Source organism: Drosophila rhopaloa, unplaced genomic scaffold (genome assembly GCF_018152115.1).
Source record: "Drosophila rhopaloa isolate 14029-0021.01 unplaced genomic scaffold, ASM1815211v1 contig_2, whole genome shotgun sequence".
Taxonomy (NCBI): domain Eukaryota; kingdom Metazoa; phylum Arthropoda; class Insecta; order Diptera; family Drosophilidae; genus Drosophila; species Drosophila rhopaloa.
In genome coordinates this window covers 14,802,151-14,815,848 of record NW_025335083.1, presented here as the reverse complement: position 1 = coordinate 14,815,848, position 13,698 = coordinate 14,802,151, and the positions used below count along the sequence as shown (strand labels likewise).

At 37.7% G+C, this 13,698-nt stretch overlaps 5 protein-coding genes across 5 annotated transcripts; 1 reads left to right on the top strand and 4 right to left on the bottom strand.

Annotated features, from left to right (window-relative positions):
* Positions 1-3,815: 3,815 nt before the first annotated feature.
* LOC108043208 (seminal metalloprotease 1) lies at positions 3,816-4,800 on the bottom strand. Its single transcript, XM_017121792.2, has one exon. The coding sequence runs from the start codon at positions 4,761-4,763 to the stop codon at positions 3,981-3,983; it is 783 nt and encodes a 260-aa protein (XP_016977281.1). The 5' UTR covers positions 4,764-4,800; the 3' UTR covers positions 3,816-3,980.
* A 1,017-nt stretch (positions 4,801-5,817) lies between these two features.
* Positions 5,818-6,660, bottom strand: LOC108043212 (seminal metalloprotease 1). The gene is made up of 2 exons (XM_017121797.2): positions 6,459-6,660; positions 5,818-6,406 (listed from the first exon to the last, which is right to left on the bottom strand). The coding sequence occupies exons 1-2, from the start codon at positions 6,658-6,660 to the stop codon at positions 5,853-5,855; spliced, it is 756 nt and encodes a 251-aa protein (XP_016977286.2). The 3' UTR covers positions 5,818-5,852.
* Positions 6,661-7,115: 455 nt separating this feature from the next.
* LOC108043210 (seminal metalloprotease 1) lies at positions 7,116-8,029 on the bottom strand. The gene is made up of 2 exons (XM_017121795.2): positions 7,799-8,029; positions 7,116-7,711 (listed from the first exon to the last, which is right to left on the bottom strand). Exons 1-2 carry the CDS (start codon positions 8,013-8,015, stop codon positions 7,164-7,166), a joined length of 765 nt encoding a protein of 254 aa, XP_016977284.1. The 5' UTR covers positions 8,016-8,029; the 3' UTR covers positions 7,116-7,163.
* A 635-nt stretch (positions 8,030-8,664) lies between these two features.
* On the bottom strand, positions 8,665-9,667 carry LOC108043209 (seminal metalloprotease 1). The gene is made up of 2 exons (XM_017121793.2): positions 9,447-9,667; positions 8,665-9,377 (listed from the first exon to the last, which is right to left on the bottom strand). The coding sequence occupies exons 1-2, from the start codon at positions 9,655-9,657 to the stop codon at positions 8,833-8,835; spliced, it is 756 nt and encodes a 251-aa protein (XP_016977282.1). The 5' UTR covers positions 9,658-9,667; the 3' UTR covers positions 8,665-8,832.
* Positions 9,668-10,412: 745 nt separating this feature from the next.
* LOC108043211 (zinc metalloproteinase nas-13) lies at positions 10,413-11,409 on the top strand. The gene is made up of 2 exons (XM_017121796.2): positions 10,413-10,654; positions 10,717-11,409. Exons 1-2 carry the CDS (start codon positions 10,447-10,449, stop codon positions 11,229-11,231), a joined length of 723 nt encoding a protein of 240 aa, XP_016977285.1. The 5' UTR covers positions 10,413-10,446; the 3' UTR covers positions 11,232-11,409.
* The last annotated feature ends 2,289 nt before the right edge of the window (positions 11,410-13,698 follow it).

Here is a 13,698-nt window from a genome sequence, read left to right as displayed (position 1 = left end):
GAGTAAACTGAAGTGCAGACCGACGGTTACTGCACGGAAAATAATAAAAATCGTTAGGAACGGTTATAGGACTATAATTTTTATTTTTATAAAATAATTTGCTTTATTGCTTTTTTATTGTTTTATTTTATTTTTAATATACTTATTAAAATGACAACTTAATTATTAAATTACTCGATTACTAACTTCTCATCGGTGTTTTCAATTACTTTTTAATATAAATAAACATTGTTGTTACCTACATTTTTGTGATGTATGAAAAATCATTAATATTAATAATTTTATAAAGGGCACTTATTTATTTTATTGGTTGTTAAAAAAATGGATAAAAATATTTAAATTTTAACAAAAACATATTGCACTTTTAAACTTCTAGACTTTGAGGATTTTGCAGTGGATGAATGGGGAACTGAGCTAAACAACAACAGCAAATGAGTGCACACGTTTTGCGGTCGCCGTGCACTTTATAATGTTGTCCTGGCCCGGGAGCAGGATCCTCACCCGGAACAGGACCTGGCCCAACTCATTTCGGCCGCCGCCTGATGACTTAATGAGCATAATAAGCTCAGCGCCGAAATTACCTTTTTAAATGAACATGATGCCGCCCGTCTGACACCCAAATAGTCTAGTTTCAGGTGTGTGGAAAACAATCTAACGCCCTTACACAACCGAATGGCCCTACAGGACGAAAGGGACACACAGGAGTGGGAGTGTGCCAAAAGGGGATTAAAAGTGGCATAGACAAGCGGTTACATATTCAAATTAAGATTTTAATGTTCACACAAAAGGCGGCCATGCCAAAATAACCATTTTAAATGTGTACATCTGTACATGGATGGGTGGGTCCTGGAAATAAAGTGTGAGTGTGTGGGTGGGTGCGCTTTAAAGGATGCCAAAGAAATGCAAATGCAAATTAATTAGTTCGCTGATTGAGTTACAGTTAAGTAGCTTACCGAAATCGTTTGTCCCGATAAGGTTTTTGGAATGGATAATGGCGCTGTTAATAGCATACACACACAATAATAGGCTAGATAATTTGCAGCTCAATTCGTATTAGGCGTACATACGCACAGAAAATTGATTTGAAACTGATGTGCTTATGCCATTAGGATGGAGAAGCCATTGGCTTAATTTTGATTTAATATAGGAAGAGGATATTTGATTATATATATATAGGTACCACGCCATGTTTATTGTATATTAAATATTTTAAGCCAAAGGTTTTATTGAATTATTGTTTAATGAGCCTAGCAAAAATACAATTTTTTTGAATATATTTTCTTCAAATGTACAATTGTTCGCAATGTACAAAAAATATTTTAAATGTAGACTTTTTCTTTTAATATATTCCCTTTTTCAGATGAACATAGTCAAAATTGTCTTGAACCTAAGCCAAGTTTATAATCAAAAGTTCAAATTTGCTGAAAGACTTTTTAAAATTCAAGCCTTAAGAGCTGCAAGTCATCATTAAATGTGCTGGTGCTCAGATAATCACAAAACTCAATTGGATGTATGAGTCATCCATGCACTGACCCAATAACCTTAAGCGAATTTATATTCTAGTACATTGCGTATACGCTACGTCTGCCATACACACTTTGCAGCACCATAATCAAATTAAATCATAATTTTTTACGACGTCATAGTCATAAATATGAACGATGAGAAATTGTGCCCAAAACATGGCTCGTAAAAGGAAGACGATGGAGAAGAAGGATGCAGGTCCTTGCAAGTGATTTCACATTTCCGCTAAGCGGCTGGGCGAGAAAAATAAAATTAAATGTATAAATCATTTCGGCGTTGCCTTAAAATTGAATACGCATTCGTCAGCAATAAATCGCAGAGGCCAAAGGACACGGCTGCTGTAGTACAGTGACCCATCCTGAAGCCCGAATCTCTTCGCTTCGAACTCAGTCACATATGCGCTTTTCGCCATTGGGGAAATTGCTACAATTCGTTTCATATTTCATGTGGCTTCGGTTTTTGGGTTTTGGCTTCCGCTTCTGTTTGTGGACGCGCTTTTTCGTCCATGAGTTATTATTGGCAAACGTGGATCCCCCGAAGAGGAGACGGAATTGAAATTGTTTGCAGCTCATTTGCATATTGAATGCAATAGAAAATGCTGCCTTATTTATGGCTTGCGTCTGGCATGGCTTTCTTTTGGGCTGAGCGCAATTAGTCGACTCTTGGTGGCCATAAAAATAAGGCATACTTTGCGAGACGGCCAGGTAAAGTCAATTAGAGAATATTGTGAAATTTAGTAGTGCCGATGAGTCAGTTTTTGAAAGCGTGTTTCCCCTATTCAGTCTGGTTATACCCTTTTAGAAATGCGGTCAAAATCCGGGGCTGTAAATTATATTAGTTTGGTTTAATAATGGAAATGACTCACTCAAACTTTACATTTAGGAATACACGTTCTTTTTAATATTATTAATACCACTTTATTTATCTTTTAAAAGTTACCTCAGTAAAGGTAATATTTATATCCTTAGTATTAAGTTAATACTATTAACAAGTGACCAATAAACAAATGCTATTAATAAATTAAAATATAAATTAGTAAAATAGCTTTAAAGATAAGTCTTAATTTTTACGCATAAAGTGTCGACTTCCTTTAGTTGTTAATCAAAGTAATTACCACCTGTAAATATTTTTTCATTACGGTTTCTATTTATTCTGCTGTCAATCAATTGATAAGAAATAATGCAGCTGGCGTTTTAATACTTGAAGTATTGTCTCATCTCGTAGATAAAAATAATAATAAAATGAACTTCCTGCATGGTATTACAATGGCCCCTTTTGTAATTTTCTTTTAAAAATGTTGTTAATTTCGTCTTTTATAATCTTGGTTTTAAGTAATTTCCCACAATCATTTTCTATGACTTATTCTTAGAAAATCGTCGGCCTTTAAATAATCTTAATGAATTTTAATCGCCAATTGAAGTAGAAACCATCCGTATTTATGGTCACTACTTGATAATGGGCATTAGCTCATTATTAATTTTGATAGCATCATTAAAGAGCTAATTAAACTACGCTAATCATGGGGATTTACAGATGGTGATAAGATTTCCAGCTATTCTTTCAAAAGAAGATATTTTTTTAAAGAGATAAATAGTTTTAAAATATATTTCACTTAGTATATTTAATATATTAAACCATTTTTTATTTATTTTTATTTTTTATATTATTTTCCAAAAACGTTCTTTACAAAAATGAATTTTGAAAACCATTGCAATAAAAAACCATTGGAACACAAATTTTTATTTTGAGCGCCATGTGCGTTAAACTGCATCGATCACCCATTTTGTGCCCTTTGCAATCTCATTTTGCCATGTTAAATGCCTTTGGAAAATTTGTCGCTGCTCCTCGGTGTATGGTAATTTTCGCCAAACATGCTCGCACACCGCTCCTGAGGTCCTTTCTTAATTTCGGATGAAACAATGCGCAAGGGAAGACATTTGCCAGATATTCGGGGTGAGAGGAGGGCAAACCATGTCGTCGGAACGAACGAGAATCGAATTTATGGTCTAACAAGCGCTGTCAAAATGTGAGAATTGAGTGCCTGTGCCGGGGCACAATCCTGGCACTCCTAGGTGCTGGCCTCCGTTCCCTGGGCCCAGATGCTCCCCAGACATTTGCATCTCGCATATAAATCGCATTAGCAGCACGCAATTACTAGACCTCGACACATGGCCATACGAACTGCGGTTCGGGCCTGAATTTCCAGAGCGTTGGAATCTTAAACACTGATAGTTATTTCCCCCGCCTGGGTTTTCTACTCTTCCGATAAGAAATTATCAGAGACGATGTCATAAAGGAATATAGCTTTAATTTACGGTTCTTTAAAAATAGTACAGACCGCACTGACAATGACAGCGTAGATCAATAAAACCGATCTAATCGCTTCAGTCTGTGGCTGAAAAAATAATTATTAACGTATCACAATTGACTAGGTACACAGTCGGGTCGATTCTGGATCAGAGCAGAATCGGACACTTGTACATAATGTTGATCTTATCGATATCCTTGGAGCTAAGGCCAACACGCTGTCCAATTTCAGCGCTTGAGTCCAGGGGCACTATGGTGTCCTCTCCATTAATGGAAAAGGCTCCAGGTCGATAGTGCAGACAGCTGTCGTAATCGTAACCCACTTCGAAATCGGTCACCACCGTGGCATCGTACTTCTGGAAATTAAACTCCTTGCCGGGCACTATATTGTCGTAGATCACGTTTATATAACCATCCCGAATGGCCGAACTCTGCTGGTGATAGAATCCCAAGGCGTGCATAAACTCGTGTAGGATAGTTCCTGGCCTGAAACAGCCTTCGCCCAGTGGGTAAATCTCCAGATTCATTTCCTGACGCGCTCCTTGATAGCCAACTGCTGTGTAGCAACCTCCTGATTTGGCTGTGACTGTTAAATAGGCCGTATCCTCGTCGGTGGCTTCCCTGAATCTCACACAGGTGTTCGTCTCCAAGGTAGTGATGCCAGTCTGAATGGCCCTTTTATGCGCCGCATCAAAGTCATCCGATATCTTGTAGACCACCACATTATTGGGCCATCTCTTTTCGGTATTGATAAGGCCATTGCGAGTTTTGGGACCATGCTCCAGGTTTCTTTGCTGCTCCTCCGTCAGCATCATATCTCCCTCCACAAAGCCAGCCGCCTCCTCCGGATCATAGACACCTGCCGGCAATGGTTTGCCAGTGTTAAGCACCACTTGCAGCAGCAGAAGGTATATTATTCCAAGCCTCGACATGTTGCCAGTTGGGTTCCTCGAACTAGACTAATTAACTGGCAAGGGAACACGGCCACCTAAATATAAAAAACGGACGAAGGCTGGCCATACAACTCAGATTAGATACAAACGGGCAAAAACTTATTTCGCAAATTGATAATGACATTCGGAACGGGCAATTAGATCAAGGTTTATGGCGTGTCACCCTTGAAAGGGGCGCCCAGGTAAAAACCATTCCATTAGTCATGTAAGTTTACGATAAAAATCTATAACATACGTCATGATTTGACTATTGGATTGCCGCTATTAATTCGCTGTGATAGCGAATTATATGTAGAAAACCGAAATTCAAGTGGAGCAGTGATTGGATTCTCAAGTGCCCACCAAAAACAAATATATAATTAAAACTTTGCTTCCCAAATATGAGTAATTCCTCCAAAATTGTCAATTGATTACTGATAACAGCCCAACAACCGCGAATCGCGTAATCGTTGTGCTAAATACCAGTGTTCGTTGGGTTGTCTATTGGGTGTTCGACATTAGGCTCTTATCGCAGCAAAAAGTTATCTTCGATTATGAAAACCAGGTACTACGTGATAACCCATTCAAGGCACTGAACATAGCAATTTCTCGTAGTATAGCTGGGGCAGAAGCTCTGGGAGCACTAATCATGGTGGGAACAGTTAGTAGTATATAGAACGCTCTGCTCCTAAAAAGAGTATAGTTTTTAATAATTTTCTTAACAAAAATCACAAAAAAAAAAAATTCGATATCACTTGAAGATTATTCCAATGCAAAACTTTTTCAATTAGTATATAGAACGCTCTGCTCCTATAAAGAGTATAGTTTTTAATAATTTTCTTAACAAAAATCACACAAAAAAAAACAATTTGATATCACTTGAAGATTATTCCAATGCATAACTTTTTCAATTATCAACACCACGCCATATAATTGTTAGCGACTATTCATAAAAGAAGCAATAAAATGTTACTTAACACAATTCTGGGAAATGTGTATCTTCACCGATAAGTCAATCAATAAGAAATTTAAAAAAAATTAACCGAAATAAAAATACGTTTTTCGAGTTAATAAATAATATTTTGATTCTTAGACATACCCGGGGCACTTGTACATTTTGTTAAGCTTGCGAATATCCTTTACGCTCATGTTAAGTCTCTGACCCATATTCGAGGACCCATCCTTGAGGGCAACAATCGTGGGTTTACCATTATTGGAAAACGCCGTGGGAACATAATGCATAACACTTTCATAGTCGTAGCCCTCGCCAAAGTCGTGCCAATCGGTGGTATTGTCGTGGTTTACGAAATTAATTCGGTACTGCGGGTTAATATTATCCCATTGGATGCTGACATACTCGTCTCGATTGTTGGACACATGCTGATGCTCGAAGCCCAGGGTATGCAGAAGCTCGTGTATGATGGAACCGATACGAAAGCAACCCTCACCAATAGGATAAATCTGAAGGTTCACTACTTGCGTCTTATTCCTGAAGCCCAAATAAACAGAATTGCAGCCCAAGCCTTTCGACGTAATTACAAGAGCCTTCGACCGCTCTTCTTCTGTGGCTTTCCTGAAGACAATACACGAGTTTGCCTCTATGATGGTAATCGCCCTTAGAATTTCTTGATAATGACTGTCGGCTTCGATATTCACGTCATGACATTGTGCTTTGCCTTTAATTTGCATACATACCAAACTCATTTTCCTCTATCAGGTATTGCACTACGCCATTTGGCCAGTGGAGAATCGTATTGGTAATACCATTCCGGTATTGTATGGGTCTATCTATGATGTCTCCTTGAAAATACTGCTCAAGAAGTTCCGGATCCTTCCAAGGCTTATTTAAAACTTCCCTGGCCAGCAGGAAAACTAGAGCCAATGTCAGTACAAACATGGTGAAGGCAAAAAACTAACTGATTTAAGATTTTTATTTAATATGACATTCTTATAATTCACCGAAACAATGCTAAATGGATTAGTAAGGCTTTAGTCTCTACTATTAGGCTTAACCTGGTTATTCACCATTGTGTGAATATTGTTTTCAATATCTATTAATGCCGAAAAGTACACCATTAAAAGCACAAAAATAAGTTGTGCCTACCTTTAGTCATTGCGATGTCGACTTTAATCAAACGATATCGGAATCTTATATTGAATAAACAAATGTTAGGAAAATGCTCAATTTATTTAGCTTGCTAGTATGTTTTCAAAGAATATAAGAAACAATTTTAGAAAATTATATTCAGTCAGACAATAAAAAATTAATGGCATTTGCCTTAAGTTAAAATTTCCAAAGTTTTTAGTGAGAGAACATCATCAATCGGAAAATACAGAGCTCTTGGTATAATATTTATTAACTTTTTGTATTTAATAACTTTTGTATTATATAATAGTATATTATACCTGCCTGGGGCACTTGTACATAACATTTAGTTTGTTAATATCGGACTGGGTCATTTGCAAACGCTGACCCATGAGCTGTTCGGCACCTTCCTGCAGCGGCACAATGGTCATTTCTCCGTTCTTAGAGAACGCATACGCCGTGTAGTGCAGCACACTGGAGTAATCATAGGGTTCTCCATAGGCCTCGACGGTTTCATTATCGTACTTGTTAAAGTTGTTCTGTGATCCCTCCGTTATGTTCTCCTCGACAATTCGAACGTAGTCATCACGATCCCACGTGCTTTGCTGATGATAGAAACCCAGAGCGTGCAGGAACTCATGGACAATTGTTCCCAGCCGGAAGCAACCCGTATCCAGGCTATAATTCTGCAGGTTCAACTGTTGAGACCTATTACGGAAGCCCACGGAAGAGAAACAACCACCCGAAAAGGAAGTGACATTAATAAAGTAATCCTGATCAGTGCTGGCCTCCTTGAAAACCAGACACGAACTGCGTTCGATGATGCGAATACCACGAATTATGTGATTGCGGTGTTCGGTGTCTATGTCAAAAAAAATGAAATTAAAAGTAAGTTTAAATATTTTATATTAATATTTTGTTTGCAATAAAAGGTGCTTGAGTATCTTACCTATGTCCGAATTGATGTAGTAGTACACTATGCGATCGGGCCATCTCAAAGACTCGTTGCGAATTCCATTTCTTCCTTCAGGACCGAGCACTATGTCGCCCTCGAAATAGCCAGCAGTCAACTCGGGATCGGTTTCAATCCTCTGCTGGGTAGCAGGAGCAGCCAGGCAGCAACTGGCCAGGAATAGAGTCACCAAAGTAAAAGCACAGGTCTTCATGTTGATGGCTTCACGTTCGGCAAATTACTGTTAACGAAGCCAATTAGAAGTTGACAAAGCTCTATATTTGGTAAATGGATAATTTATGGTATTTGCGATAGTTCGGCGATTATGGCCAGCTGAATTGACCAATGGTCACCGCTAAGATGTAATCTAATCGCTGGAAGTTACTTGCATAATATAGGCTTGTATACTTAATCTTTACTCAGGGTAATTTCAAATAGCATTTTAGGAATTGCCACTGCCATTGCGATAAGTTGGGTTGATATTCGGTTCATTGGTAAAATTCAAAAATTAAAATTAAGCTTCTTTTAAATATAAATTTGACCCTACTAATTAGTAAATTTAAAATTTTTTAATTTCTATAAAATGTAATAATCGAATTTAAGGCAATGGAATGCTGTTCATTTTTCAACTTGTGCTGGTAAACATTTTTACTGTTCATCATAAATTTATCTTAATTTATTTGGAATTACTCTTGCAACAAATTCATTCCCCCTTCAGGCTTTCACGTTTCCTGTCGTTGTCAGCATAACAAAGCCCAATACGGTCATGACCTCTTCCATTGCATCACCCATCTCATCTTGCAACACACCCAATCTCAATCAAAAGTACAAAACCTTCCCATCCCCAAATAAAAGAAAATAAGTGTCAAAATTAATCTGAAAGCAAATGACAGCGACGAACATTCACCTAATTGCATTTGTCAACACAATAAACAGATTATATTTTTCGCGAGAAAACGAAATTTATCATCGTTACGTTGCCAAGGCCGGAAGAAAATTCTGAACGGCGGTGCGATAAAAAATATTCATTACTAAACAGTGGGGCATTTATACATGGCATTTAGCTTTTTGATATCTGTTTCACTCAACTCCAGTCGCTGGCCAATGACATCTTCTTTGCCCTCCTCCAATGCAACAATTGTCCTCTCGCCGTTTTTGGAAAATGCATAAGGACCGTAATGCATAACACTTCCATAATCGTATTTCTCGCCAAAATCGTTGACTGTTTCTTCGGTATATTTATCGAAATTAAATTCCATGCCTTCGGTGATATTTTCCTCAACAATTTGGACAAATTCATCCCGATCGGCGGCACTCTGCTGATGGAAGAATCCCAGGGCGTGTAGGAACTCATGAACAATCGTATAGAGGCGGAAGCATCCGACTCCTATTTCATTATTTTGAAGATTCAGTTGTTGAACTCGGTTCAGATAACCAATGTACGAGAAACAACCACCGTCCTCAGAGGTCACATTTACATAATACTTCTGATCGGTGGTGGCCTCTTTGAAGGTCAGACAGGAAATGGATTCGATTTTGTGGATTGCACTAACAATATGGTTCCGATGCTCTTCATCTGTTGAAATAAATGAATTCAAGATGCATTACTAATTTAAAAATCATTAACAATATTCGTAGTGCTCACCTATATAGCTATTGATGTGATAGTAGATAATGCGATTGGGCCAGCGGTAGGTTTCATTACGCCAAATATTCCTTAGCGATCCACTGGGTACCATATCACCCTCAATATATCCAGCTGTCAGCTCCGGATCGGTTTCAATCCGCTCAGCTGGGGCGGCAAAAACGCCGCTGATCAGAACCAAAATCAGAGATAATAAATTGTAATAATACATGTTGGTTGTTAAACGCTCCATTCAATACTGTTTAGCCATCAAATGGACGCGCGGTGGACAAGTTCGTTATTATAGTTAATCTTTAGAATTTACGACTCCTAAATTAGTAGTGCCGATTTTATCTAATCGTTGGGTTAGTCTGAATAATTGGTGGCTAACTTATCTACAGCTAATTTTTAAGGGAAATAAAAGATCTACTAGTGGTAAATAGCATATTTTAGGGGTGCAATTAATAAATAAATTCTGCCGATATTACCTATTTTATAAAACATATTAAAATAATCAATTGATTTGGGCTATTTTAAAATTATACTCAAGTGGATGGTTCAGGAAACAAGGGTAAAATACCTGATAAAGATTGATTATCTTTTGTTTGTATTGTTGTTTACTTCAATTCAATTAGGCCGTGAAAGAGAACTCTTTTCTAAAAATGTAAAAAATGGTTTGAAATTAAAATAAAAATGGAGTTACAATTATTGGAAAATAAAAAAAGGGTAGTTGTTATGTTCTAATAAAATTAGATACTTTTACTGCTCCCGAATGTTTGCAGGGCCTAAGGGTTAAATAAAGTTTTATAGCATGCAAAAAACCAATAAAAAGTTAGAGAGCAATAGCTGTAGTGTAGATAAAGTTCTCGAGCTTAAAGTCACATGCAAATATAAACAGTTGTTACCCTAGGACAATAAATTTGGCAATGTCCCAGGTTTGCAAGGTAATTTAGAAGATCTCCCTTTGTGCTGAAAACGAATAAAAACCGCTCGCACTTGATAATTTTATATCAGTTCCGAAATGAATTTCCTTGTACTCAGCTTGGTTTTATCCATAGGGTCACTGGCCCACTCTCTTCCTTTCATTAAAATTCCGGTGGATGACATCGTACTTATCCCCGAGCAGATGGAATTTTTTGAAGGAAACCAAGCATCACGAGTTGTTAAATCGTGGTCACAGTATTATTGGAAGCAAAGTACTTTGGTCTATAGCTTCGGTGGAGGATTTTGTAAGTGAACAGTATTTTAAATTTGTTTACAAGAAGTTATTTTTTTATTTTGCGGATCACAGCTTTGTTGGACAAATATCGCATTGAAAAAGCCATGTTGGAAATATCATCTCAGACCTGTGTAAAATTTCGCCGGACAGGAAACCCTCGAGAGCCACAGGTTATCATCCAAAGGCAGGGTTCTGGCTGCTATTCCTATGTGGGATACTTGGGTTGGACTAACCAGGTTCTCAATCTGGCCAGGGGCTGTATGTCTAGTGAAACCATCCAGCATGAACTACTTCACGCCTTGGCCTTTTATCATACCCAAAGTGATCCACAACGGGATAGTTATGTCAAGATCCAAACGGAAAACATAGTGCCCGGCCGTGAAAACAACTTCAAGAAGCTTCTGGCAATTGGAGTGACTAGTTTTGGCCTGGACTATGACTACGACAGTATCATGCACTATGGTCCTTTTGCGTTCTCCAAGAACGGAAAACCAACTATTGTTCCTCTAAAAGCGGATGCGAAAATTGGCCAAGCAACACGACTGAGCCCGAAGGATATTGAAACACTAAACCGGATGTATTGCTAATTTAATAATCCTATGAGCAAGAATTTAAGAGGCTTATGGATCACCTGAAGATTAAAAAAGGTTCTCCATGAAATTAAAAAATTAAATTAATTTTGTTAAGTTTAACATGAAGAGAAAAAGAAAATAAATGACTTTCCTTTTAGCTACATATCTCATATACCGTGAGTATAGAAAAACATTTGCAATAGTGTTAATTTCTTATACATAGCCAGACTACATCCTCTCTCAAAGTAATCGCAACATTTGCAATTCTAACGAGTTGTTGCACTTGACAGGAAACCAGAGTCTCCCCCACCGAAAAACCTCTTTCACAAGCCGGTTAATCTGCAAAACAAAAAGCCCCGGCCAGCGTAGAGGAAGTGTTTGCCTTTGCTGGCAACTAAAAATTGAATATTTAGTGGTCGTAATTAAAAATTAGCGCGCCAGGCAACTAACCATGCGACCGAGCAGCCCGCACCTACAGCCAACCGGAGCAGTCCTTCCGTATAATCCCAGGACCAAGAGCAACTATCTGCGTATACCCGGCTCTCTATCTCCCTCACACAAGGACTCGCATATACATATATTTGGTTTTTTAATGGCACAAATTGTACTAAAGCCAAAGCTTCTCCAGAGCTACCTGCCCACAAAACGGAAGTCGTAAACATTTAATTTATGCAAGCAGTGCATTTGCTTTTTTAGTTGCAACTAAAGATGGGCCAACGTCATCCAGTATGGAATAGGTGGTTTAGCTCTTGTGATGCTGCTGGTCTTATCAGCTTTTTAAGTGGGTTGCTTTGGAGATATTTAGAATGTATACTTACTCTAAGAGGACATTTTTAAGTAAGTGTTTAAATTTAAGATGACTTTGGACATCAAAATATATAAGATGCACGTCAAATGAAGAATTTAATGACTTAGCTCTTTAAATGAAAAGTTTTAATCAACATTTTTTTATGTTTTTAAGCAAAACGAAATTAACATCTGATCAATTCTTAACTAAACAGATTGAGTGACGAAAAGATAAACTGCTTTGATACTAAGAAAACATAACTTACCACTGCCCTGCAACCCTCAACTCAATTAAATCTGTTTTTTATAAAATTTTATCCAAGCCCAGCTTCGCCACACGATTATCACGCTCTCAAGTCATAATGTCTTGAGAATTTCCTTCTTTTTATTTTGAGAAAATATTGCTGGTATAATAAAGAGAATTTAATGGGTTAAGGCGGCCACTAGGACGCCTGGCCATCAACTTTTCGCCAAGAGCAGTAAAAAAGTCAGCTGGCTGGAGCGCCGCTTTCTTTTCGCTTTCTTTCCCCGAGCTCTTTGTGTTGTGTGTGGAAGCCCCTCGCTCTTCTTATGATCGTTCTAATTTTATGACATTCTATTTTCATGCATAGCAAACGAGACGCATGTGTGGGTGGCTGAGGGGGGAGGAAGGCGGGGGATGGATGTGGTGGGCGGGCGAGTGCAGCCATAGCCATTTCATAGTCAGACATGAATGCTGCGCTTTGTTGCCCTGCTACGCCTTTGTTTGTATTGCCCTCAGGGGTAAAGTTTTTAGGATAATAACTTCCTGCGACTTTACGAGCCAAGGCAAAAGCCAAAAACCCACCAGCAGCAGCGGCAACTAAAGGGAAATGAGAATACTTAAGCAGAGTACACTGCAATTAAGGTTGCCGTTATTTAATGACCAACATTTGTTTAAATGTTTACCTAAAGGAATCTTCTGCCCTCTGAGTTTTTCAGCCTTAGGTTAATTAAATTGTATCTTATTTGGATTTATGATACAGCCTTAAACTGGTTTTTAGGCAGCGATTCTTTCTATTACATTTTTCTTAATGGCCTTAAAAGGATTTCTAATATTTTCCACTTGACAGTGGTAGTATCGCAATTAATATTTTTATGAAAGCTTGAAAAAATAAAATATAAATAAAGTAATCAAAGTGTAGCATTTCTAAATCGTTGCCTCTAAATTCAATTTTTCAGATCAATTAAGTTTGAATAAATAATTTTTTTTTAAGTTCCGCAATAAAACAAAATAACAATCAAAATATAACAAATATTTATTTATTGACCAATATATATTATTATCATGACTAAAGTTACTTCAAAATGACAAGGAAATCAAGATTTTCCCGCGGTGCAGGAGAGGAACTGCATATGAACAACGTGGCGAAGACAAGCCCTGAAAAATATCTCAAGACCTCCACTTAAAGCAGGCAGCGAGTAAAAGCAAAAGCGAATGCCAACACATCAGCGGTGCTAAGGGAGATGAGTTGGCAGACCACAGAAACTTTTGACGCTGTCGACAGGCAGAGAAAAGCTAAGAAATAACATAGTACTGCCAAGCTAACAACTTCCTAGCAAAGTATAAATAAAAAACCTAAAAATATATTTAAGTATTTTCAAAATGATATCTCTCAAATAAATTAATATTTTGAATAATTTATGGTAAACATTTGTATTGAAAAATATGAACTCA

Bases quoted from the DNA above. Each gene is read 5' to 3' on its own strand.
- LOC108043208 (XM_017121792.2), bottom strand. From the start codon at position 4,763: ATGTCGAGGCTTGGAATAATATACCTTCTGCTGCTGCAAGTGGTGCTT.
- LOC108043212 (XM_017121797.2), bottom strand. From the start codon at position 6,660: ATGTTTGTACTGACATTGGCTCTAGTTTTCCTGCTGGCCAGGGAAGTT. The intron at 6,407-6,458 runs GTATGTATGCAA...TGAATATCGAAG, and splicing joins GATAGAGGAAAATGAGTTTG to CCGACAGTCATTATCAAGAA.
- LOC108043210 (XM_017121795.2), bottom strand. From the start codon at position 8,015: ATGAAGACCTGTGCTTTTACTTTGGTGACTCTATTCCTGGCCAGTTGC. The intron at 7,712-7,798 runs GTAAGATACTCA...TTTTTGACATAG, and splicing joins CTACATCAATTCGGACATAG to ACACCGAACACCGCAATCAC.
- LOC108043209 (XM_017121793.2), bottom strand. From the start codon at position 9,657: ATGTATTATTACAATTTATTATCTCTGATTTTGGTTCTGATCAGCGGC. The intron at 9,378-9,446 runs GTGAGCACTACG...TTATTTCAACAG, and splicing joins TCACATCAATAGCTATATAG to ATGAAGAGCATCGGAACCAT.
- LOC108043211 (XM_017121796.2), top strand. From the start codon at position 10,447: ATGAATTTCCTTGTACTCAGCTTGGTTTTATCCATAGGGTCACTGGCC. The intron at 10,655-10,716 runs GTAAGTGAACAG...TGCGGATCACAG, and splicing joins TAGCTTCGGTGGAGGATTTT to CTTTGTTGGACAAATATCGC.